The sequence below is a fragment of the Ahaetulla prasina genome, chromosome 8 (assembly GCF_028640845.1).
Source record: "Ahaetulla prasina isolate Xishuangbanna chromosome 8, ASM2864084v1, whole genome shotgun sequence".
Taxonomy (NCBI): Eukaryota; Metazoa; Chordata; class Lepidosauria; order Squamata; family Colubridae; genus Ahaetulla; species Ahaetulla prasina.
The window spans coordinates 21752490-21779892 of record NC_080546.1 but is presented as its reverse complement, the minus strand read 5'-3'; the positions used below and the strand labels follow the sequence as shown (position 1 = coordinate 21779892).

The 27403-nt window shown below is 37.3% G+C and overlaps 1 protein-coding gene across 1 annotated transcript in view; it reads right to left on the bottom strand.

The window, feature by feature from the left end:
- Nucleotides 1-27403, bottom strand: part of BMPR1B (bone morphogenetic protein receptor type 1B) — a 238225-nt gene that overhangs the window by 68006 nt on the left and 142816 nt on the right. Inside the window, exon 3 of the mRNA XM_058193223.1 lies at nucleotides 23254-23444. Coding sequence (XP_058049206.1) covers nucleotides 23254-23326 — 73 coding nt within the window. The 5' untranslated portion in view covers nucleotides 23327-23444. The remainder of the gene's footprint in view (nucleotides 1-23253; nucleotides 23445-27403) is intronic.

Genomic DNA, 27403 nt, shown 5'->3' with positions numbered 1-27403 from the left:
TCCACTTAAAACAATGCAGGCTTAACCAAGAATAACTTTTGTAGGAATTGTGCCCATTTAAGATAACTGCCACCAAAGTAGATTGCCAATTAATATATGTCATTTTTTTTCTCCCATATCCAAATAGCTCTTCCATAAGTGGAGTTTGTTTATTCATTTATTTTTATTCAATTTCTATAACCACTCATCGCAAGCAAACGGCATTCGAGACAAAAGGCAGAAAATATTGAGAAAACGTATGCACCGCTGCAGCATATGTCTTCTGTCTGAGAGACAGGCAGAGAGGGAGAAAGTCTTAATATTCAGATCTTACTTTGCCCAACTAATTTTTAATTACTATGTTACTTGATGAATATCCTGAACCTCGGGTTTATAATAAATCAGATATTATATAGCCCTTTCCCCAGTGTGATCACCTAAAGAAGTTTTAATGGAATCCTTCAGACTCATCTATATATGGTATATTATATGACATAGCCTATTGGCCAATCTTCTATTTCCAGCAAAATAAACCTCTATCATCATTATATGCAGAGGTCAGCTGCTGCCAGTTTGGACCGGTTCGCCTGTACCGGTAGTTCCAACCACTGGCTGGGCCCGCCCCTTCGTCCCGGTGCTATCCCGTCCTATATATCTCACTCTCTGGCTCATTCGCCCCACCCACACAGCCCAGCTGATTTCTGCGCCTTGCCTGCTCTACTCACTTCGGCTGCCCGAGAAGGTGTGCTAGAAGCCATGCACATGAAATCGCTGTGTGTTTGAAACCACATGCAAGTGCAGAAGGCACATGCCCATGCACTCACATTTTCAGTTCTGCACTAGGCAAACCGGTTGTTATATTATGTGAAGCCCACCTCTGATTATATGAGAACCTGAAAATGATCAAGCTGGAAGAGATAACTTGGTTTATATATAGTTTCCTGTCCAAATAATAATACTAAGATGATAAAGTTCATTTTCACCACCAAAATTTGAATTCCAAGGGGCACTAAGACAGATGTGCATGCAATGGTTCAGAGAAGCATATATTATGCCCATCATGGCTGACAGTGTGGCAGAACACTATTTGGTCTGTGAGTGTTGTCACCAGTTATAAAAGCTCGTAAGGGTGTTCAAAGATGTCTATCATCAAAACATTCTCAAGGGAAGCATTTTACAAGATCTTGATAAAAAAAAGTAACTCTAAACCCTAAAGAAATAGCTCCTGAAACTCCTAAGTCTAGCAGACTTTAACCCTCCCAAACATTTTGGGAATATCATGAATAACTGTGTACTCTACACATGTCTGGAAGCTCTTCAGACTTCATTTGCTGATTTTCTCTGAAAAAGGAAAATAACCAAAGAATGGAAGAGGCATATGCTAATGTAGTTAAAAGGACAGCAGCTGTAAGATCAATAATAGGTCTAGATACATTTTTTTCTTATTTACATCACTCATGTTGTTATAAAATTGGTTTTTATAGGGGAATCTTTTCAGTTATGCTCTCTTTTTAAGCTCACAAAATAGCTCTGGACAGCTCCTGAGCACAACCCTTTATCTACTCTCATACAATTATTACATTTTGCTCTTTAAATTAAACAAATATCATTATTCTTATGGTCTGCACAGGGTAACTAGATTTGCATGAAATTGCACTAATTGGCTGCCAATGCAATCTTCTGTGATTAATCATGTTCACCATGAAAATAGTTTCCTCTTTAATAAATACCTATGAGTGATTTTACTTGTTAAATGCTATTATTGTACTATGCACATGGGTAATGGCTAAGAGTTAAAAGGGAAAGAAAGATGGGCTGGAATTAAAGGATCTGGTGTTATGGCAAAGTGAATACTTGGGTGGAGGGAAGAGATTTCCAAATACTATTCATGGCAGATGTGAATTAAACGATACACATTATTTATTCCATTTAGAGCCTGGCTAGGTGGCTCAGTGGCTAAGACACTGAGCTTGTCGATCAGAAAGTTTGACAATTTGGTGGTTCGAATCCCTAGTATAGGTCTGCTGCGTGAGCAAGGGATTGGACTAGATGACCTCCAAGGTCCCTTCCAACTCTGTTACTGACTGAGCCTGTTGTAGTGACTTACTGACTATTCTTTTATCTTCACACTGCTTTTAAACTTCTAGGAACTTTGCATGTATACATATAAAGTCAAAAAGGAGTATAAACGACTGACACACAAGAAAAAACACACCACAGCAAGAAAAAACACACCACAGCAACGAAGTTTATTACCATAACAGTTTGTGTACAAATATATTGTACATGATAGTATTAGAACAAGCACCACATAAACAAACGCTATGCCATTAACTTCACTTTCAGCTAATTCTACAAATCAGTGTTTCAGCAGTGAGAAGTGATCTAAATATGGAATATGGAATTCTTTCCCTTCTATAGTACTGCAACATTTTAATAGTCTTATGATTACCTGAAACTTCCAAAAAGGTCCAGATATCCATTAGTAGTTATTTATATACTTGAGAAACACAGTGTTACAGTATATCAGATATTTATGACTGTTGGGTTGCAAATTCCAGCCTATATCCTCTGGTGACGTCACTGAAGACATTGGAGGCCATTTACTTGGGTTTATTTGGCTTTTAATATGCCCAAATGGTTTTTCTATCATAGAGGAAAAATACCCATCCTTACCCCTACCCACACATGTGTACAAGCACATACAAGCACAAACAGAATTACAAATAACCCTAACTTTGATTATTCTTTGTTTTTCTATGGATTCTGATTTTTTTTATAAGACATTGCTTCCCAAAATTGCTGTCAAATTAAGCTTATATTTATGTTGATAAGTTACCTAATAAAAATTGCAGATCTATTTAACAATGGACCTCTTTGCCATTTTAATGCATTTAGATTTAGTGCACAAATTTGTAACACAATTATTAGCATGGCTAAGTATGCTGGCACTATTTGTGCTCCAAGCAGTACTTCAGAAGATAGATATTGTTAATTTGGCTGGCAAAGCCAATAGATCCACTACTATCCATATGCTGATCCCAGTGAGTCACAGGCAAGATAAGAACTTGTGCAATTTAATTTCATTAAGAATCACTCAAATACATTTTACTTATCACTATCAGAGCAAACACTAGAACATTTTGTATTTCTATATTCTCACAAGAGCTAAAATTTAGTTTATCAACTCCCTATTCTTCCAAGGAAGATAGCTAGAAGTATTATCTCAAAATGCTTCTGGGCAAAATAGTGCTAAATCTCTTCTTTGACTAAAAAAAAAAAAGCTTCCTAAGGAAATAACCTACCACAGAATTGCAATAAGTCCCAAGATTTAAGATGCTGTCAATATGTTTAAGCACACACCACTATTCTCAGGACAGCAACAAAATTCAGTAAATGCATTTTCTGTGTAGCAGCAAATTGTTATTTTAGTAAAGTAGAAACCACCAGCATTTAACAATTAAAATTTTCTCAGAAATAGATTTTTTAAAAATGTTTTTGATTTCTTATTTATTGCATACAGGTAGCCCTTGACTTACAACCACAACTGAGCTCAACATTTCTGTTATTAAGCGAGACATTTGCTAAGTTGTAATTTTGCCTTATTTTATGACCCTTCTTGCCACAGTTGTTAAGTGAATCCCTGCAGTTGATAAATTAACAACCCAGTTGTTAAATGAATCTGGCTTCCCTACTGAACAGAATCGGAAGAAGGACCTGTGTTCAACCCTAATTTTTCCCCGCACTCAGATTCTAAGCTCAGAATACTCATTCACAACTGTAAAAAGGAAAACGTGTGTAAGCCTATTTTTTTTTAAAAAAGATCATTTTAATGAAAGTTTTTAATAATAATAGTATAAGAAAATACAACTAAACTCAGAAATAAGGAAAAGTAAAAATAAAATAGAATAAAAGATATAGAAAAAAGAAGAAAAACATAGGTTCCAGTCTCCATCACAAGTACAAATGAACTTAATACTTTTTTAAGTAATAAGTAACACTTATAACATTACATACAGATCAGAGGTGGTATTCAGCCGGTTCAAACCAGTTCGCCCAAACCAGTAGCAGGAATCGTGGGTGGGCCTCCCCACCCACCCCAGCTCTATGCCATACTATTTAGGCATGTTTTTGAGGCCGGGCGCATGCGTGGAAGATGCGTGTGTGAGAAAAGAGCATGCATGGAAGGGCCAGCACATGTGCAGAAGGCAGGCATGCGCATGAACTGGGTGTGTGCGCATACAAAGCAAGTGTGCACGTGCACAATGTACCGGTAGTAACATGTGAAACCCACCACTGATAAGTTATCTCTTCTTCCCATAACCCATCCCTTATCCATATGCAAATGCATCAGTCATTAACATTTAGTCCTAATGTTAGCAGAAAGTCCATAAATGCATCCCAGATTTTTACAAATGTGTCTTTGATCAATTCAACCAAACAATCAAACTATCAATCTGAATCATGTGACAGCATCTGAATATTCATATGATTTGATCTATCTTCCATTTTTCTTTTTCTCATCTTGAAGAGTCTTTCAAGGTTTAAACCAGTCCTTTTTTGTAAGTTCTGGAGAAAATCCTTACCCAGATCAAATTTTAGCTTTTTTTATTTCTGATTCTTTATATTATTAAGCTTCCACTTATTTTTTTTTATTTTATTCAAGAACAAAGGTAAACTCACCAGTTGATATTTCAAACGTATCATTCTGAAAACCTCTAGTAATCCAAGGGTAATTGAATAATTTCTGAAAGTGAATAGAACATGAGTTATCGAATTCAATATTCTTTAAAAGGCTGCACTCCAGTTGAAAGCATGGTTCCCTTTGTTGCTCAGCACTCAGACCAGCTGTGCTGTAGTCTCACTGTATGGAGTAATCATCTGGAACAGATGTAGGCAATCTCCCATCTTCTCCTTATCAGAAATTCTATGGGATCAATCTATTTACCAGTCTTCAGTCTTAGCCATCGTTCAGAAATGTCTTAGTCTGCCATTCCTTACCCAGAATAACAATAGCAATAGCACTTAGATTTATATACTGCTTCACAGTGCTTTACAGCCCTCTCTAAGCGGGTTTACAGAGTCAGCATATTGCCCCCAACAGTCTGGATCCTCATTTTACCCACCTCGGAAGGATGGAAGGCTGAGCCTGGTGGGATTTGAACTGCCAAATTGCAGGCAGCTGGCAGTCAGCAGAAATAGTCTGTAGTACTGCACTCTAACCACTGCGCCACTACCTTTCCTAGAGAGGAGCCATACATGTTTCTTTTGGGGCAGATATTATATCACCTATCTCTTGGTAGATGTTCTATAAGCTTCTTGACCATTTTATAGATTGATAGATATTACAGACTTTTTTTAAAATAATGACTAAGACAGAAATATTTTTGAGAACAGAAGTAAGCAAGGATGCAAGAATGTGATGGTCACTTTTCAATGCCATATTCCCTTATCATTTTCTAGTACCTGTTTCTTGCCAAAGACAAAATCTGACTACTTAAAGTGTTCCTCCTCCCACCCCATACAATTTTTATTGTATCATAATAATACAAAGTAAAGTTGAAGGGAAAAATATAAATGCATGAAATAGAAGTCATTCCAACCAACATTCTTTAATATAAGCTTTGTTTACATTTTCTTTTAAAGATTCATTATTAAACAGGTGAAAATAAGAGAAAACATCATATCAAAAAAACCCCGCAATATACAGCCTGCGTGCATAGAAATATAACTGAACAGCTTGGTCCTTTTCCAAAGGTAATTTATTGCAGGTCTAAATATAAAGTAGGTTTCCTTGACACAGGACTGTGTAATGTCTACAAGACAAAACCCAGCACACATTGTTAGACAGACAAGGGGATGGATAGAAACAACTATTCAGAGCTTTGTTGGCTGCCTGCCATTTTGCAAATGGTACAATTATGAAATATTTGAAATCATGACTTTTTATAAGATTAAATGCTGAGCTGTGTGTGATCAACACACAAGCTTAACAATAACTTATTTTGGATACCAAAACCATGGCCTCAGAATGATAAACTGCACATCCCTTGCATGCATAAAGCAGTCATACTCTAGGGATAGATAATGCACAGTAATAAACTGCATCTTGTCCCAGAAAGCTGTCATGTCAGAATGAAGCTAGGGGCTCTTGATTTAAGATAAACTATTTTACTCATGGAAAAAAAATGTATCTGCAGCAGGTGACTTGCTATATCTCTCTACGCTGATGAAGAGAAACATGACACCACAATATCGTGATTATAAACAGCTACAGGGATAAGTTTTGCTTTAGGCCACAGACAATGCCTGTCAGGAGGACAATAGGCTTAAGAGAAACTAAAATGTACTTAAGTACTTTCTGATTACACCAGAATCTAGATGCAAATTCATTATCATGATGGCTGCAAATACATGCTCAAAGAGAATGGATCACAGACCATAAGGAGTGCATTAAATCTGATAGAATCATGCAGTTGTAGTATGTGATCTGCCCATCAATAATAGGTCAAAATGTGATTTATTTTATTTCTTTCTTTATTTGTCAAGCAAATATAAGATAACAGATAAAAATATAAACATGATTATGAAAACATGAAATGGATACAAATAAAAAGTGACAGTAGGACAGGGATGGTAGGCACGTTGGTACGCTTATGCACACCCCTTACAGACCAGAGGTGGGTTTCAGCAGGTTCTGACCAGTTCTGGAGAACCGGTAGCGGAAATTTTGCGTAGTTTGGAGAACCGGTAGTAAAAATTCTGACTGGCCCCGCCCCCATCTATTTTCTCTCCCGAGTCCCAGCTGATCGGCAGGAAATGGGGATTTTGCAGTAACCTTTTCCTGGAGTGGGCTGGGAATGGAGATTTTACAGTATCCTTCCCATGCCACACCCACCAAGCCACACCCACAGAACTGGTTGTAAAAAAAATTTGAAACCACCGTTACAGATTTCTTAGGAATGAGGTAAGATCAACAACAGACAGTCTAAAGCTGTGTTGGCGAACCTATGGCACATGTGCCAGATGTGGCACACAGAGCCCTCTCTGCTGGCATGCGCACCATCACCCCCAGGTCAGATCTCCATGGCGTTTCTTTCGTGAGGTTTTCTTTCCCTGGAAACGATGAAACAGAAGCTCACGAAAGAAAAAGATCTTTACCCCTTGCCACGCTGCCGGTGTTGGGATGCCCCACCTCCCACCAGCCAGCTGGTCTTCGGGTCACTGGTGCGCATGCGTGCATGTCAGCACATGCATGTGCACCTTTCGGTTTGGGCACTTGGTGTCTATAAGGTTTGCCATCACTGGTCTAAGGTTAAAGTTTTGGGGGTTTAGGGAAGAAACCACAGAGTCAGGTAGTGCATTCCAGGCACTGACCACTCTGTTGCTGAAGTCGTATTTTCTAAAAGCAAATTTGGAGTTGTTTACCTTAACTTTGTATCTATTGTGTGCTTGTGTATTGTTGTGGTTGAAGCTGAAGTAGCCATTGACAGGTAGGACATTGTAGCAGATAATTTTATATACTACACTTAGGTCAGACCAAAGGCGGCGTAATTCTAGGTTGTCTAAACCCAAAATGATGACCATCAACAAACCATTCCCAGGAGACCAATGGATAGGAAAATATATTTCTATTTCTTTAAGAAATCAATATAAATATAGAGTTATATTGTGTATATATTAACAGTTAATGATTGTACTCATCATATGATAACCCTATTATCTAAAACTCACATTACAAGGCAACTCATCATAACAAATTTATGTCCAAGGTACAGGCAATGAAATAGGATGATACATAAAACCCACATCACTATCATTTCCATAAATTCTGGAAGGAAAAAAACTCATAAAAATATTCTAAACTATCTTTCTCTAACCTTGTGTATTCCTAAATTGTGAGACTAAATCCCTTAGAATTGGGTGGGGGCGTTAATTACAGCAAGCTGTATCCTAAGAAATGATGGGAGAGAAGGATACCTAGGTATGGCAAATTACACACAACTCTAAATTCCAGTGGAAGAATGAAAAGGGAAAGCAGACATATAGAAAAATTGCACAACAAATAAAAGATACCTCAAAAATTGCTATTACTATTATCCTTCTCACCTTTCCTATTACCTTCTACTACTGATATCTTATGATTATATTATTTTATTTGTTTGTACTGTATGTACACTGAGAGACAAATTATGCACCGGAGACAAATTACTTGTATGTCCAATTACGGCCAATAAAGAATGTTCTATTGTATTTTCTATTCTATATTCATCTCTCTTATTATAACAGAAGACTTTTCCACTTCCAGATATTCATTTTTTTCCTTAATGTGGGATGAGAAAAGAAGCAAATGCTTGCATTTTAAGAATTTCTAAAATACTTTGAATATTACTATGGTCTGTGTCAAAAAGAATTTCAGCAACAATAATCCTAACAAACATAGTTTAACAATAATTCTGCATATTTTCAAAGAGGACACCGCATTCAGCATTATTCTTTGGGAAAGACATAGATGATCTTTGAAACAAACAACTCATCTCAACTTGGCACTAAGATGCTGTTGCTGGTTTTGGAAATTGTTTTCAAGATCCTTCAACTCTATTTACACATTTTGATCTTGCATTCTCTCCTCTACCCCAAGTTGCTAACTGTAAAAGTCTATGTTACGGGTAATTTTAAATTACTATAAAGCAGTGGTGAAATCCAATTTTTTTTACCACCGGTTCTGTGGGTGTGGCTTGGTGGGCGTGGCAGGAGAAGGATACTGGAAAATCCCCATTCCCACCCCACTCTTGGGGGAAGGATATTGCAAAATCTCCATTCCCACCCCACTCTGGGACCAGCCAGAGGTGGTATTTGCCGGTTCTCCGAACTATTCAGAATTTCCGCTACCGGTTCTCTGAACTACTCAAAATTTCTGCTACCGGTTCTCCAGAACCTGTTAGAACCTGCTGGATTTCACTCCTGCTATAAAGATATAATATAACAGTGAAATGAGAAGAAGAACAAAAGAGAAAGGATGGTTAAGATTTTACAAACTCTGCTTATGCAGATAAGGAAGTTAGTTTTAATTCCGATTTCCTTAACTTTGATTTTCTTATGCTGGTGAAATAAAAGAATTTTCATATATCAGAGCAAGCAATTCTAATATAGCTATGGAATATGCGTACACCTAAGAACTTTCTGCTCTACTAATCCTCTTCACAGGAATGAAAACAGAAATAGGAAGAAGTAATCCTGAAGTCTTATTAAAGGATGAATTGGAATAAGTGCAAATCTTTATAGTATTAAATCCAAGAAGTTGTACTGAAATAATTACAGTGATAAGCTAGGTGAGGCCTGATTAGTAGACATACAGACAACTTTTACAAGTAGACTTGTAAAAGATGAAATTCACAATACAGTCAGTCTTATAAGCAATCGTACTTTCCAGATATGTCCTTCTCAACACCTGTCTACAAGAAGATGATTCCTATCAAAAGCACCAGGTAAAACTGAAAAACTAAATCCTAAAATGTCATGTGTCTAAGTCTTCGTTATACCTAAAGGAGTCCCAGAGTTCACACCGAATCTCTCTACAAATTGCCTTTATATTCTTCAAAAGCAGTCATTATACTGTAAAGTGTTAAAATTCTAAAAAATTATGGAGTCACAGTAATGCACAAAATGTCAGATTTTTATGCTACCTACCATTTTTGTCCAAATGCTTATATCCATCCATGCAATGAGATTTTGATTTAATCTCTAAAAAGTTTTGGTGCATGTGGGGTAACAGGTGTATAATAGGAAGGCCCAGATATTATATCATCAAAATGCTTTTAATCTGGTCATCAGAAATCCTATAGAAATTTCAAGGATTATCCCTAATTGCTGATGTAGAAAATCAATTGCATAGGGTTAATTGTATTAAATTTGTGGTAACATTTTTTAACTGCAATGATATTTAATTGAATGAAATAAAATCTTCTTTCTTTAGTATGGACCCAAGCAATTCATCCGAAAACCAAGTAAATATAAAAAAAGACTGTGCAGACTTGATGCACATGTTAAAAATTGAAACAGCCCCATATAGGACTCAACTGTTGACCAATTGTGTAAGAAGATATCTCATGTACAACAATGAAAAAGATTTGTTTCTCCAAGAGTTTTGCTTCCTGAAAAACTTTTGTTGATTATGATAGATCCCTTCAAACTGAACCCAAAAATAATTTCAGAATGACTGTATCTTATAGCAGTGAAGGTGACTCTTTTAGGCACAGAGTTCCCAAACCGGAAAACGTATGAGCACACACAAGCCAGAGCACAGAAACCTGATGACCAGCTGGCCAGTGCACATGCGCCCCTCAGAATCCCAACAACCAGCTGGCTGAGCTGGGGCAATGGCGTGTATGCCCACAGAGAGGCTCTGTGTGCCACCTCTGGCACACATGCCATAGGTTCGCCATCACAGTCCTACAGGAATCTTGAGAAATATGAAATAGCAGCCAAAAATCTATAAGATTTTGCCCAAAAGTATTCAGGAAGCATATTATTTGTTGTCCAATTATTAAGGCAACTGCAGTGAGTATTTTGCCCTTCTTCTTCTTCTTCTTTTTTTCCTTTTCTGTTGCACCGCTTAGCAAAACATTCAAAACCGCAGTGAGTGTTTTTCAGTATGCTCACCCTTCTATCCAAGATACTAGGAGTGAAAGGTAAATCTTGTCATTTTCACTAATAGCCTTGTAAAGACAAAATGTTATATAGCAACTGTACCACATCTTTAATTAGCTCTTTAAAGCCCTTCACTTATCGAACATGGGATTTAAAAGCTCAACCACAAAGCCAAAGTGCATATTCATTCAAAAGCTGCAGCTAAGATATATACAGCCACTAGAAGTTAAAGCACAGAATTGGAAAGGAGATTTGCAAGCTCCAGGGGAAGAGATTTAATTTTTAAAACAATGTGTCAATGTGCACAAGTGTATATTGCTCATAGAAAAATGGAACTAATTATACTTACGTTATTAAATGGGATAGAATTAATATTGCAATATTAGAATTCAACTTAAATAATATCTGATAGGCAGAAAGAGACTTTAATAACAATGAGGAAGAAAATGCTTCCTGGAGTTTTACAAATTAGGAGGGAAGATATGCATATAAACTACCTATTTTAACATAACTATAAAATGGAAAAAATCAAACAAATGAATTAAAGTAACAAAAAGAAAATAACTTTTTATACATGCAGTTTGCACTTACCTTGTTGCATATGTTGCAAAACAGAATGTAACACCCTGCTACTACTAAAATTATGAGTTAAAATAATTTTAAAGGTTGAGTTGTTCAGATTTAGGTCAATCTATATCCCCCCAGATAAGTGGATAGAAATTATCTATGTAATAATAATAATCATGAATGAATTTATTTATTTTATTTATTTATTAATCATACTTTTATACCGCACCATCTCCCGTAGGACTCAGGGCGTATTAAAAGACAATATAATAAATAAGCATTAAAAACCCAATTAAAACTAAATATTATCATAGCCAAATCACTAAAAACGGTCAAAACTGGTTAAAAACCCCATTAAAATTTAGCTAAAACATTTTATTCTTAGGCTAGTCCAGCGCGCTGAAATAATAAAGTCTTCAGTTCACGTCTGAAGGTCCGGAAGTCGGGGAGTTGTCGTAATCCCGGAGGAAGCTCGTTCCACAGGGCTGGTGCCGCCACAGAGAAGGCCCTCCCCCTGAATGTAATGCCCTTATGTTATAACATGAATATGTTATACTCCTGTAGATGTTTCTTGTTTCATCCTAGATGGTGAAAGTTGGGCTGTATCTTCAGTGTTGTCTGAGAAAGATCATAAAGTACACAATTTGTGTAGGGATAAATGCTTAGACAATTTCACAAATCAAAGCATGAAGTAGAAGCTGAATAGCTCCAGGTTTGCCCAAGCGGTAGGTGGGATACAACTTAAAGTCTTAGTGGAAAAGGGAATTCAAGCTTTCATAGCTGACTCAGCTTTCAAACAACCTAAGCTCAATTAAGTTGACTCTATTGAAGATATAGGGTGTATAACACTTACACAACTATTGTGAATATTGTCTCTCTTATCTCCTATGCTTTAACTGGAATGAGCACATACTTTTACATGTGGGTTACATGTCAGGAATTTGGGAAGCAAATTACAGTACCTAGATAACAAATCAAAGCATTTATTTTGATAAGATGATTTTAAGAAGAGATTGGATAACCATTTCTCTGAAATGGTATAAGGTTTCCTGCCTAAGCAGGGGGTTGGACTAGAAGACCTCCAAGGTCTCTGCCAACTATACTATTCTATTCTGTTCTGTTCTGCTCTGCTCTATTCTATTTTATTTTTTTTACTGGGATTGATTTATAACTTTTGATTGAGGGATATCTCTCAGTCAACTTTTCAATTTGTTCCTATTATTTATAATTTGTATAGGGAATGTAATGTCTTTACATTCAGCATTGACTTCTGTAGAAAAAAATATATATGTAGCTCAGGCTGGGGACTGTGCAGTCCTCGGTGCTCTTGGTTGTTTGTTTGCAGATGTTTTATTAACGGACTGACTCATCAGTGTCAGCGAGTGAGAAATTTGGTATAGTAGTTTGCCCTGCCAGTGTTGTTGTTTGGTGTGATTTTTCTCCTTGGTAATTCCTTGATTATTGCTTTCTGCTTGATTATTTATCTAGTATAATCCCTGCTTATCTGGGTGTTAGATGCTGCTCTTTTTGACCCTTTCTTAACTTTTTTAATTTTTTGTTTTGAACTGTCTGTAAATGTGGTTTATCTCTATGTGTCTATTGGTGGCTTATTTGTCTGAATGCCAAGCTTCCAGGAAAATTATAGCATTTTTGGATTTAGCTTGGTCCAGTGTTTTGTTCAGTGTTTCCAATTGAAACTATGGTTGAGTCTTTCAATGAGTTGTCCTATTAAGGAGTTTTCATAGGGTCTCCTGACTCCTAGCACTCTGCTAGTCTTCTTCCTGTCTGTCCTACATAGTGGTTGTTACAGTCCTTATACTCGTGTTCTTTTTTCTTTTTAAAAAAGGAATCATTTACAACCTGTGCAAACTGTTATCAGGATTTTGTTTGCCCTTGGGGAGCCGGAGTGGGCTTGGCCTGGCTGTCATGGCCAAATTGGTGGGCCTGGTCAGGGTAGGCTGGGGCCGCATGGACCGGTCCCTCGCAGTCTCTAGGATGGCCCCATGGGATCATTCTGGGATTATTGCCGCCTGCATCTAGCCCGTGGGCCACGTGTTTGACATGACTGGCCTACAGGATAGATGCTTCAAAACTACATTGTTATATCTCAGCTTTGCTCTGGGTTCCCCAAACTTCAGATGTGCAAAGGACGAGCATTTTTTTAAAAACAGTATTTGATTGGATTAACAATGTTCTTGTTCTCTGCAATGTGCATTGTTTGTTTATTTTTAATTTAAAAGAAGTAATCATTTTGATAAGATTAGGATCAAAGATTGGAACATTCTATTGTTCTAACATTCTCAAATATATTTACAAAAGGCACTAAAATGATATTATAAGTAGCCCTTGATTTACGACCATTCATTTATGAATGGTTTAAATTTACAACGGCCCTAAAAAATAAAACTTACAACCCATTCTCAAACTTATGACCACTGCACCACTCCTGTGGTCATACAATAATGATTTAGGTGCTTGGCAAGTGGCTCACATTTACAATGTTTGCAGAATCCTGAAGTCACATGATTGCAAATTACAACTGTCCCACTAACATCCAACAAGCAATGGGAAAAGCTGTGTTTGTTTAATGACTATGATTTTCTTAACAACTGCATTAAAAATAGTTGTAAAATTGAGTCAATGATGACTTGCTTAATGATCACATCACTTAGCAATCGAAATTCCAGGCCCAAGTGGGTCATAAATCCAGAACTATCCGTGTTTCCCTGAAAATAAGGCCCTGTCTTATATTTTTTTTGTCATCAAAAAAGGCATGTCTTATTTTTTGGGAGGGGGGAGAATATCGTCCACTGACTCACCTCACTTGCCCCCTCAACCTCCTTTTCACTGTCAGAGGCCTTCAGGAACTTCTGTGACCAGCAAGACTTTCCTGAAGGCCTCTGGATTCATCTGGAGTTCTGTTATTGGCTGCAGAGGCCTTTAGGAAAATCTTGCCAGCTGTAAAAGAAATGGGCTGGCAAAGCAGGTGTCAGGGTGTGCAAGGCCTGGCTGCAACTGTCCAAAGATAAGTAGTAGGGCAGCTGCACTCCCCCATCCCCAACCTAGCTTAATCTTTACCTATGCACCCTGGAGTGGGTGGGGTCTTAATTAGGGCTTATTTTGGGGGTAGAGCTTATATTGGGCGCACATATAAAAATCAAGATAGGATTTACTTTCGAGGTAGGTCGTATTTTCGAGGAGAATAGAATAGAATAGAATAGAATAGAATAGAATAGAATAGAATAGAATTTTTTATTGGCCAAGTGTGACTGGACACACAAGGAATTTGTCTTGGTGCATACGCTCTCAGTGTACATAAAAGAAGAGATACGTTCATCAAGAATCATAAGGTACAACACTTAATATACTCATAGGGTACAAATAAGCAATCAGGAAACAATCAATATCAATATAAATGATAAGGATGCAAGCAACAAAGTTGCAGTCATACAGTCATTAAGTGGAAGAAGATGGGTGATGGGAACAATGAGAAGATGAGCAGACTGAGATATACAGGTGAGCAAAAAGAAAGAAGAAAAAAGGATAGTACACAAGATCCCGATTTCTTTCCTACCCGATGGTGTGCTCTCTCAGAAAGCTACATATCACCTAAAAGTACAGCTTGGAGAAACAAAGTTCAGGGAAAAATAAAGAGTGGAGAGATATCTCATTGTAGTTATGCTACCTTAAAACTTGCCCTTTGAATGCTACTGACTTTCTTCTATTCTGCTGACCCTAGAAAGCCTCGGATTATTGTCTCCATGAGTTGACATATGCAAAACATATAACAGCTTTAACCTTCTAAATATTTTCTCTACAGGATATGCAGTATCTGCCAAAGACTAGAATGACCGACTAAAGTGTTAGCTTCCTCCACCTCAAGAAAGTTAAATGTTTGAGGTTTTAGGATAATTTATATTCTTTTTCAAGTAATACACCAACATGATATCAATCTTACACAAAACAACATATTTATTGGAGTGCTGCGGAACACCACAACCGAGAAAGGAAGATAAGCTTTTTAGATAATATAATGAGAGACCAACTTCCATTTAACTCTAAATAAATCAGTTTAAAGTATCCACTTAATACAATCCTTTAGAAGTGATTATAAAAATATAGTAATAAACTTTGTCCAACGTTGCCAGACAATTAAAATGAGGGAGCCTGGAATATTAGATTATAGATTTGCATTTATGGACCTGTTACCTTCATTTTTCTACAGTGCCCAGTTATGGGCAGTATGCTGTAAGTAATAAATTTAAAATATTAATAGCTCTGACCTAATGGCAAAATGTGAAAAAGCACACCCTAATTAGGAAGTTGTCTTGGAATACTACATCCTTTTCACAGCAAAAAAGGGAAAGGCAATGTAAAACAATACCAAGTTTTTGGAAATTTCTCCAAGGGATGATAGATACATTTGGCAAGATCTATCATAAGGATGAGGTGAAGGAGAATTTTACTCTGCTAGTCATCGCCAACTATAGGGAGTGATAGGTCAATGGCTGTTTTAAGGCCATTGACCCAATGCTGTCCAAAGACATTTCTGCAGTCATATGGCCAGCATGATGTCACGGAGCATTGTTACCGTCTCACTAAAGTGGTACCTATTTATCTACTCGAAATTGCATGTTTTCAAACTGCTAGGTTAGCAGGAGCTCACCCCGTCATGTGGCACTTGGTTCTCGAACCTGGTCTGACAGCTTTCCAGCCAACAAGCCCAGCTTCTTAACTGCTGAGCCATCACACCGCCTATGCTGAGCATTAAAACTACTATTTTTGCTGAATGTATAATTGAGAATAAAACCAGAAGTGCTATGGAATAAATTTTATATTATACTTTGGGGAATTGCTTTTTAAATCAATAGAGCAAACCCATTATCTTTACAAGATAATTTACCAGTTCTAAATATTCAAAAAACCCTTTTCGGGATATTCTGTCTGTCCCAACTAAATGAGATTTCCAGTACATTTGCAATTTGATATATAGGATCATTTTACGCTGAAATGAAGCATTATTAAAGAATGGGCCATAAAACAATAAATTATTATTATGATTTTGCCACTGTTTGAAACTTATAGTATCATGAGCCACAATGAGTCATAAAACAAAACATTCATATTTAGCCTCTCCCGTTTTTTGCTAAGTGAATTTTGCCAAGGATTTTTTAGATCAATTTGTATTGAGGAAGGATTCCTTGTGGATAAATAAGGGAACTCTGGGTTCATACCAGGATAATAAGTCAGATTAATTAGTAAAGCCAAATGACATATTTGTACTACCCCAGTTTATTAACTACTATTAAACAAGAGATTCCTGATTTGGATGTACAAGGGATAGTTTTAATTTAATATACCAAATACTATATTCTGAATCTCTAAAACACAATTCATGGAACTCTGAATATTGTTCCAACCTGATTTTTTTCTCGTGATACACATCCTTATATCTATTTAGCCCAAAGTTTCAGATCATCTTCCCAAATTTAGTAGCCTTAGTAATATTTGAGTTACACCTCCCAAAAATTTCCACTAGCAGTTCCAATGAATTTGGACAATCACAATATAGAGAACTATCTTTCCAATAAAGAGTATGAGTTTAGTTTGTGGAATAATTTTTTTTACGTTTCCGAATAGAATTATTTATGAATAGTAAATTTAAGGAAGGAGCCGCTGTAAGACACTGGATTGTTTTAATTGATCCCCCAACCCAAAACACAGTCCAGAATAGGATTTTCATAATCCAAACAAGGCAATTTTTATTTTCCTCTATGTCCACTGAGTTTACCTGGACAAAATTAAGATTTATATTTTGCTTAAATAGTTATTTAAATAGCTGAATTATTTTGTGTAATTGTATGCAACAGATGAGAATCAGCAGTGAGTGCTTCAGAACCATTGTAAAAGCCTAACTCTTGTCATGGAGATTTTCAGAATAATTTACGGTTGCTCCTAAACAGAGATGAGCAGATTTCCTTGGCTAAAGCAGGGGTCTTCAACCTTGGCCACTTTAAGCCTGGAGGACTTCAGCTCCCAGAATTCCCCAGCCAGCTTTGCTGGCTGGGGAATTCTGGGAGTTGAAGTCCTCTAGGCTTAAAGCACCCAAGGTTGGAGACTCCTGGGCTAAAGGATTAAATCGGGTTTATATAGCATACCTTCTAAATTTTTTTTCTTTTTTATTGAAAGAGTTTTAAAAAACAAAAACATTTTTCCCCCTTTTTTCCCCCCTCCCTCCCAAAAAACCCCCTTCCCCTCCTCCCCCGGCTTCCCGGTCAATCACAAGGTATTGTTATACATAAACCAAACATAGAATAAAATTTTCCCTTCCAATCCAAATAACCACATCCAAAGCTTTTCATCTCCCAACCCCCTCCCCATTACATAAAATAACTTTCTAATTATTCAAAGGCAATCTGATATTTCTTAATCTGATATCTGTTTTGTAGATAATCAATCCATTTTTCCATTCAATTAAATATCTTTCCTGCGTATTGTCTTTTAAAAAAGCTGAGATTTTAGCCATCTCAGCCAAATTAATAACTTTCAATATCCATTCTTCTATTGTAGGTATCTCTTCTTTCTTCCAGTATTGTCCAATCAACAGTCTTGCTGCTGTTATTAAATTCAGAATCAATTTAGTCTCAATCCCTGTACAATCCGTTATAATTCCCAAAAGGAAAAATTGTGGCAGGAACTTTATCTTCTTCTTCAGTACATTTTGAATAATCCACCAAATTCTTATCCAAAAGACCTTAATTTTCTTGCAAGTCCACCAAATATGAAAATATGTAGCATCATCACAATCACACCTCCAACATTTCGCTTGGATATTAGGATACATACATGATAATTTTTTGGTGCCATCTATAAAACATCTTATAAAAATTTTCCCTTAAATTCTGTGCTTGTGTAAACTTAACATTTCTAACCCAAATTTTCTCCCATGTTTCCAACATTATTGGTTCCTGAATATTCTGTGCCCATTTTATCATACAATCCTTTACCAAATCCTTTTCCGAATCTATTTCAAGCAACACATTATACAATCTCTTTATATGCTCCTGGGTCTGATTTCTATTTGCTTTATTAAATTTTCCTCCCTTTGCATTATACCAATTTTTTGATCTTCTTTCCATCTAGCACTTATTTGCCCATATTGAGCATACCTTCTAAAATTGAGTGGGAGAAGAACCCAATATTTTAGACATTTTTAAGTACCCATAAGGAATAGAAAAAACACCTCATTCACTTGCCAAATCTCTTTTGACCCTTACCATCCCCAAATACCAACAGTCTTAATTGACTTAAGTATTTTTTTTCCTACTTTACAATATGTACTAATTTAATTTTACCGGGTTATACAGGTTTTCCTTATGAATATATATTTAATAATAATTACCATTTGTCCTTTTAGTTCTCTGACCAATTTTAGAGTGATTTTAAAGATGGCTAAAATAGATGTGCCGTGTAAACCCTGTGACCCCTTTACTAGCATCAAACCAAACTGTCTTTGCTTTGTAGAAAAGCATCTGGGTAAACAGGAGAAAGTGAGATAAAGTACAGCAGCTGTGAACAACAAAACAAATCCGAAAGGGGGTGCTACTAATCACCCCCTCTGAAATTCACTTCAGAAGTAAGTTTGCATGTAGCTTAAAAAGTACTGAAGCAGTAACCTCTCTCTTAACACTTCTTCAACTTAAGTTCAAAGAGAAGGGGAAGAAACTGGTTAAGTTATATGACTATGTCTTCACCAGCCCAACTGAACTAAACTGCTTATCCACAAGCTGATCATTATGTTCTCAGAGTCTTTTCCAAGTATTTAAAATCAATTCTGATCTCATAATCTGAAATTTAGGGTTTTTTCATCCCTAAGGGCAGTAACTTGTATTTACTTGTAAGTTCCTCGTCATAAATTATTTTTCCGAATTAATGAGTGTGTAGAATGTAACTGTGTGCCTAACTCAAAGACAGTTCTGTCTAGTGGTTAAGGCACCTGGCTAGAAAGCAGAAGATCATAAATTCTAGTCCTGCCTTACCCATAGAAACCAGCTAGGTGGCTTTGGGCCAGTCATTCCCTTTCAGCTCAACCCCACCTTACAGGGCTGTTGTTGTGAGGAAAATAAAAGGAAGGTATGTTGGGTATGTTCGCCACTTTTTGTTATTTGTAAAAATAATAAAAATGGGATACAAATAAATAAATAAATAAATTCTAACTACAAATTATGTCTACATCTGCTATTCCAGGCATAACCTCATTCTTCTGTATTCGTGAAGCTCCTCTCCAAATTTAGCGTGCTAAATGATTGAAGAATTTTCAAAGTTTTTTTCCCCCACAAGTTATACTGAAAATGGTAAAGGAATAAAAAAACAAAGCAACTTTTGAGTAAGGCAAATTCTCATGATGACATAAACTGAAACTGAGCTACCATATCTTTGTTTTATTCAAATATCTCTTATTTTAGCTACCTGCAATATACATAGATGGTCTTTTTTATTCTTCACTTATAAATCAAAGAAACAGAATGCTTCATTCTACAATGGTGGTGTTTTGCTAAACTACTAAAATCCTGGAGATATATGAATAGATCTCCCAAACATTTTAGGTCCAGGAAGATGCCTGAATCATAACTGGATTAGAATCTATTAAGCTTTTCCCTCCTCCTTTGTTTTCCCAACATAATTAAAACTCAACCAAATTATTACTTGATTTGTTACAGCAAAGTTACAACTATACATATTTTCTCTAATGAGACCAACAGAAGCTCAGATATATCCATTTCAGTTTGGAAAAACTTGTGAAAAACAAACATCAACAGATAATCCATCCCATTTCCACTCTATCTGATTTTAAGGAAAATCCATATTCATTTAGTTTCTTGTTTAGTTTGGCCTTGGGCAATGTGTACACCAAGTGATTTTTAATCTTGTTTGAGATAAACAAGATCATCCATCCTGAGATGCAAAACATTCTGTGGTTCTAGGATGAGATATACTACTACATCGCCAAAAAGGCATTAAGGGTTGTAAATCTAATCTTCCGTAGCTTCTTCTCCGGAAAGATTACACTACTAACCAGAACATACAAAACATTTGTTAGACCAATTCTCGATTACAGCTCATCTGTCTGGTACCCACACTTCATTTCAGACATTAATACAATTGAGCGTGTCCAGAAATATTTTACAAGAAGAGTTCTCCACTCCTCTGATCACAACAAAATAGTTTATGCCACCAGACTTGAAATCCTGGGTTTAGAAAATTTAGAACTACGCCGCCTTCTGCATGACCTGAGCATAACTCATAAAATCATCTGCTACAATGTCCTTCCTGTCGAAGACTACTTCAGCTTCAACCACAACAATACACAAGCACACAATAGATTTAAACTTAAAGTGAACCGCTCCAATAGTGATTGTAGAAAATATGACTTCAGTAACAGAGTTGTTAATACCTGGAATGCACAACCTGACTCCGTGGTCTCATCCCAAAATCCCCAAAACTTTAACCAAAGACTGTCTACTGTTGACCTCACCCCATTCCTAAGAGGTCTGTAAGGGGCATGCATAAGAGCACCAGTGTGCCTACCGTTCCTGTCCTAATGTTCCCTTTGGTTGTATTCAATTTGTGTGGTTATTTCATGTTTATACTTATATATATTGTTGTGTTTGACAAAATAAATAAATAAATAAAAATATATACAAATAAGTATATTTTTCTGAGTAAGTAAGATTTTTTTGAAAATAATAATTTGGGCTTTGTAATTAGGGATGCAGTGGCTCAGTGGCTAAGACACTGAGGTTGTCGATCAGAAGGGCAGCAGTTCAGCAGTTCAAATCCATAGAGCTGCATAACGGAGCGAGCTCCCGTCATTTGCCCCAGCTTTTGCCAACCTAGCAGTTCGAAAGCACATAAAAAATACAAGTAAAAAAATAGGGAACACCTTTGGTGGGAAGGTAACAGCACTCCGTGCGCCTTCGGAGTTTAGTCATGGCGGCCACATGACCACGGAGACGTCTTCGGACAGCGCTAGTTCTTTGGCTTTGAAACGGAGATGAGCACCACTCCCTAGAGCTGGAAACAACTAGCAATTACCTTTACCTAAGAACCAAGTGGCATATTTCTACATGGCATAAAATATCATTTGACTAAACATGGAAAGAGAACAATCGTCCTGCTTTTATTTTTTTTAAATCTGGAAACAGTTATCTCCATATAAGAAATGTAGAAATGCCTTGATCTCTGGAGAATCTGAATAATGGATATGAATCCCATAGCCTGACTTCCCCGTAAAATACCTGGATAATATTAATAATTGAAGTAGAGATGAAAGTAAGATCTGTATATATGCTTTATATACAAACTCAGGAAAAGGAAAAGAAAGAAACTATTTTTAGTTCAGATTCTGTATTCATATTTGTTTTAGTTTTGCTCACGTTTCCCATTTTTAATATTCTAATCAAAAAACAATATTCAGTTCCTTTGGATGGAAACATTGTCAGTATTAGTCTTTCAGCAGCTCACTGCAGGTTTCCTGCATAAATCTCTCCACACCCTTACAGATGTTCGTATCTCTGTACAGATCTATTTCCCTTGAGAATCAGCCAAACCATTAAGAATCTGCATTTTAAGGTGGGAAGAGCTGTATGCCATCTGGGAATGGAATATAAACTATCCAAAATCTGTTTAAGTCTTTAATTCTTTAAAAGTCACCCTTGAACTTCCTCAATAACGTGGGAAAGCAAGGATATTTCAAGGGGGACACAAGTGAAAAGCATGTAATGGGAGGTGATAACAAGTGCCATGGGGACCACCAAACATTAAAATGTATTATACTGTAAATACCATCTTCTTGAAACCAGAATACACAGCAGGTACTGTCCCAAAGCTCACATTACTCAAGTAATACATTACATTAAGTGTGTAAATGCTGATCTTTTTCACTGGAATGGGCCCTACACATGAGGGGACACTGGAGTAGAGGACTAAGAATGGACCAAAAGAATTAATTATGAAAACTGGAATCATCTTCCATAAGCAATTTCTTGGATTGTTTTATCTATGTGAGTATACAAAATTCTTTTCTCCTTGTGTGGGATACCAGCCAGATAATGCTACAAGTAAAATATAAGAACTATGCCACCATATTTCAGGGTTGTTTGTAAATATAGGCAATGTAGCCTCAAAGAACGTGTAAGGTAAGCCTTCATAAACCAAAGTGGTATATTTAAGACACTGGTTTGTTACCAGACAACTGTGAGGGCTGGATATTTTCAAATTAATTGATTTTAATAGATCAAACAAACATATACCACTTTAAGTTACATAAAGCTTTGAAAATTCATTTCTCAACTATCAGTTAAGTTTAGTTGAACAATATTGTTCAAATTAATAGAAAGGTTCTATTTTTGACCAGAGTAGTTCCACAGCTGTGTATACAACTGACTTCATGGAAATGTACTTATTGCTAATATAATTTATTTAAATCAGTTCGGTTATATATCTGTTTCTAGAGTTTTGAAGCACATCAAACATCTGATCCCAGAAGAGGTCATTAAATTTCCTTTCTTCTTTTTCAGTCATTTTTCAGTGCTTCTGAGGGAAAAAAAGTTTGCTGTTCCTCAAGTGTCATTTGCATTAATTAGCTACTGTACCTTAAAAATGCTAAGAGCCCAAATCTCTTAACACTGCCTTTTTAATTCTTTCCAATAGCTCTTTTAAAATGGCAACCTTAAGCAGCACTTGCTACTGATTTTGAAAGGGCTCTCTGGAGCACCGCATCATTCCATTTGAAATATTATTCAAAGAACCACACAGCAGTATTTTTAAAAGACAGAAAAACAAAGGAGAGGCCTGGCAAGTTAAACCATCCATCTATTTCTAAATTAAGCCTTTCCATGCACAGCACTATAAACCATTTACCTTGTGGAACCTTGAACACAAATCTTTTTTAAAAAACAAAACAAAAACAAACCCCAAGAAGCTCAGAGATTCTGCCTAAGTTGCACTTTTTAGTTCAGCACCCTATCAAAACTGCACAGCATTTTATCTTCTTACCCTTCGTGTGAATAGAGAGCAGCACAAGGAAGGAAATGTGAAGTTGCCAATTCGGTTCATCTAGCCAGTTCATTGCAGCAGAAGCGATAGCGGCAGCAGCTCTCGTGGTTCCCTTCTTCACTTGCTTAGTTCACAGAGAGGCTCTCGTGCTCCCGCCTCTCAGCAATTCAGATGAGTTGTGCCAGCGGAGCCTAAAGAAGAGAAGTTGAAAGACAAGCCTGTTACAAACTAGTTCTGTCACCACATAGTCCTCAACTGATCACCCTTGGAGGAAGGACAACAAAAGGGCAGCAGGACTCCAAGCAGGACTGGATTCCTGAGACAGGAGCATGGACTGATTGCTGCCCACACAGGGAATTCATGTAAACTTAGAAGTTGCAGCAAATCAGGAGAGAGAGGGAGGAGGAGGAGGAGAGAGAGAGAGAGAAAGAGAGAGAGAGAGAGAAACTCAGATGGAATGAAAAAGAATCTCAGCTCCCTTGTCAATTTCACACTCACGTTAGCAAAACAAAGCCATGCTGCTTCAAAAATCTAACATGTAGTTTCTAACAAGATATATAATTCTGCCAGGGATGATCCAGAAACAAAAATAAGACTACTTTATTCACCTCCACAATTTTTTTTAATATTGTTTCACAGAATGTATTACATTGGCAATTGCCCTTTTTTAACAGCACCCCCAACCCCCAAGGAACAATGATAAACAAATCAAAGCTTACTTACACTATTCTTTATAAGTTTCTAGGCCAGCGAGAAGCCCCCTGAGGTCAACAGGCTGCTCTCTCCTACATAAGTAACCCAGTCTCATCACAAAACCCTGTACATGTTTTCTTAGAAGCAAATTACATTCTATTAGTGGGAGTTTATCCTTATCACTGGGAGGTAAAGGGATCAGTAGTTAAAAGTATTGAGATAGGATGGACGACCCAGATTCAAATCCACCCTTATCATCCAGCAATACTCAAGAGGCCAGTCCCCCACTCTTGTTCAGCCCAACAAAGCTTATATGCATAAATATCTACAGCAGGGGTATCAAACTCAAGGCCCCGGGTCCTGATCCGCCCTGTGGGGTGCTTAGATGTGGCCCACAGGGCCACCTGGAAACAGCGGACTGGTTTGCGGTGCCTCTGCCAGCGAGAATGGATCTCGGGAAGGCCGCATGCAGCCCTTCCGAGGTCTATTTTCGCTAGCAGACGGTTGCAGGAGGCTGTCGCAGCCGAAAACAGAGCTCGGGAGCAGAGCGCTCAGGCCACCACAGCTGCCCCCGACACAAATTATGTCAAACTGGCCACACCCACCACGGCCCGAGGTCACACACAACCCTGATGCGGCCCTCCATGAAATTGAGTTTGACACCCCTGATCTACAGGATCGAATGCTTTTCTCTCAATGACAGAAATTCAAGGTCCATCCCAATACAAGCTCACATCCTTTTGTACAGGTGGCATTGCACCATTGCTGTTTTTGTCACTTGCCCTCCCTTAAACTCCCATGACCCCACCTGCAGACATGTCCATATACAGGGTGACTGCCATGGGGATAACAAGAAATAATTCCCCATTAGTCATCTTTGAGTTCTTGTAGAAAAGAGTTATAAAACTAATAAATAAATTAAATCGTATCTTTCATCTAGGTCCACTAGTGATTGTAATTAGTTAAGTGTTTACAGAGATTCTCAGTCATCTAGGTCACCAAAGCTGGCTGAGGAATTCTGGGAGTTGAAGTCCACAAGTCTTAAAGTTGTCAAGGTTGGAGACCCCTGATCTAGGTCATGGTTCTTCTTCAGCTCTGAAGAAGCTCCTTGGGTGAGAAGCGAAAAGTCTTCAAAGAAAAACCAAAAAGTCCAGTTGCCTCTTGAAAAAAAGCACCTTTGGGGTAATTAGTTTAGTTTTCTTCTGCTGGACTATATTAAAACACAAACTTTCTCCTCTATTTCTATGAAGAGCATTGCTAGAGAGGCATGTGCTGCTTCAGTCAAGGATTACAAGAAAAAAAGCCTTACTATTTTACTGCTTATAAAAAAAAATATGAAACAAAAAAAAAGGACTTGGAATTTAGCACATAGTCTCTAGTTAAGGTGGCCCATACTTGTTCCAAACTTCAGTTCAATCCTATAAAAGAATTCATGTTTTAACATTCTCTCTCTCTCAAAAAAAAACACCCAACTTCCATTCTGCAGATTTGACATATATAAGCTTTTTTAATATAATTTTGGGAAACAACAAAGTTGTTGACTTGCGATGTAACTGGGACTAGAATTGCAATTGCTAAGCAAGGCAATTCTTAAGTGAGTTGTACTCAATTTTACAAGGTTGTTTTTTTTGCCATGGTTGTTATGTGAATCATGGCAGTTGTTAAGTGGATTCAACATCCCCCATTGATTTTGCTTGTTGACTGGGAGGATGGCAAATGGCAATCACATGACCCTGGGATTCTCAAACCATCATAAATACATGCTGGTTGCCAAGCAGGTTTTGATCACATTACCATGGGTGCTGCAATGAATGAGAATCACCCATAAGTCACTTTTCCCCATACTATTGTAATTTGAAATGATCACTAAAGGAATGATTTGAACTGAATACTGCCTGTATATCTTTCTGTTTGATTTTGGGAAAAACAACTGATCTTTTTCAAGCTTGTTGTGAAAGGCAGATCGTTGCTTTGAGGAAGTTCTGTCCAGCATTTAAACTGGTTTAAAAGCTTTTTTACACCCTCTTAAATTTAAAAGCACTGAAGTTGTTTTGATCATACTACATTTCATACTAAACTAGAGGGCATGGTGGCTCAGCAGTTAAAGACGCTAAGTTTGTCAGTTGGAAAGCTAACAGCCTGGATTTGAGACCAAAGCACTAAACAACAGAATGAGCTCCCATTACTTGTCCCAGTTCCTGGCCACCTAGTAGTTTGAAAGCATGCAAATATAAGTAGATAAATAGGTACCACTTTGGTGGGAAAGTCACAGGGTTCTGTGCCTCTTTGGCTTATAGTCATGCTGGCCACGGAAATGTCTTCAGACAATGCTGGCTCCATCAGCTAAGGAATGGAGATGATCACCAGCCCTAGAGTTGGACATGACTAGACAGAGGAAACATTTATCTTTATGTTTACACTTTATCCTAAACTAGACTTCTGCCAATATGTCTTCAGTGTTTTCAGGAAAACTCTATATTGCAGAAAGAACCCAGTGAATCACATGAATAACATCCATTCATTTAGTTATAGAATACTACAGTGGTGAAATCCAAATTTTTTTACTACCAGTTCTGTGGGTGTGGCTTGGTGGGTGTGGTATGGTGTGGCTTGGTAGGTGTGGCTTGGTGGGTGTGGCAGTGGAAGAATACTGCAAAATCTCCATTCCTACCCCACTCCTGGGAAGGATACTGCAAAATCCCCATTCCATCCCCACTCCTGGGGGAAGGATATTGCAAAGTCTCCATTCTCACTCCACTCTGGGGCCAGCCAGAGGTGGTATTTGCCGGTTTTCCAAACTATTCAAAATTTCCGCTACCGGTTCTCCAAACTGCTCAAAATTTCCGCTACTGGTTCTCCAGAACATGTTAGAACCTGCTGGATTTCACCCCTGGAATACTATCTTAACACTTAGATTGTATGCTATTGCACATACTGAGAACATAGGACATAAAAATTAAATCATATCAATTTGCTTAAAAAAACCACTGAATTATGGTATAGGAATCGAATCTGTGAAAGAGAAAGTAGCTTCCTCTGATTCAAACCTTGAGTATGTCACTAGGGGTGACATGATAGCAGTGTTCCAATATCTCAAGGGTTGCCACCAAGAATAGGGAGTCAAGCTATTCTCCAAAGCACCAGAGGGTAGGACAACAAGAATGGATGGAAACTAATCAAGGAGAGAAGCAAGCTAGAACTAAGGAGAATTTTCCTGACAGTTAGAACAATTAACCAGTGGAACAACTTGCCTCCAGAAGTTTTGAACTCTCCAACACTGGAAGTTTTAAAGAAGAGACTGGACAACCATTTGTTTGAAATGGTATAGTGTTTCCTGCCTAAGCAGGGGATTGGACTAGAAGACCTCAGAGGTCCCTTCCAACTCTTCTATTCCTATTCTATTCATATGCCAAACACAAACTACTGAATACTATATGATTTTAAAGAAAACAAGGAA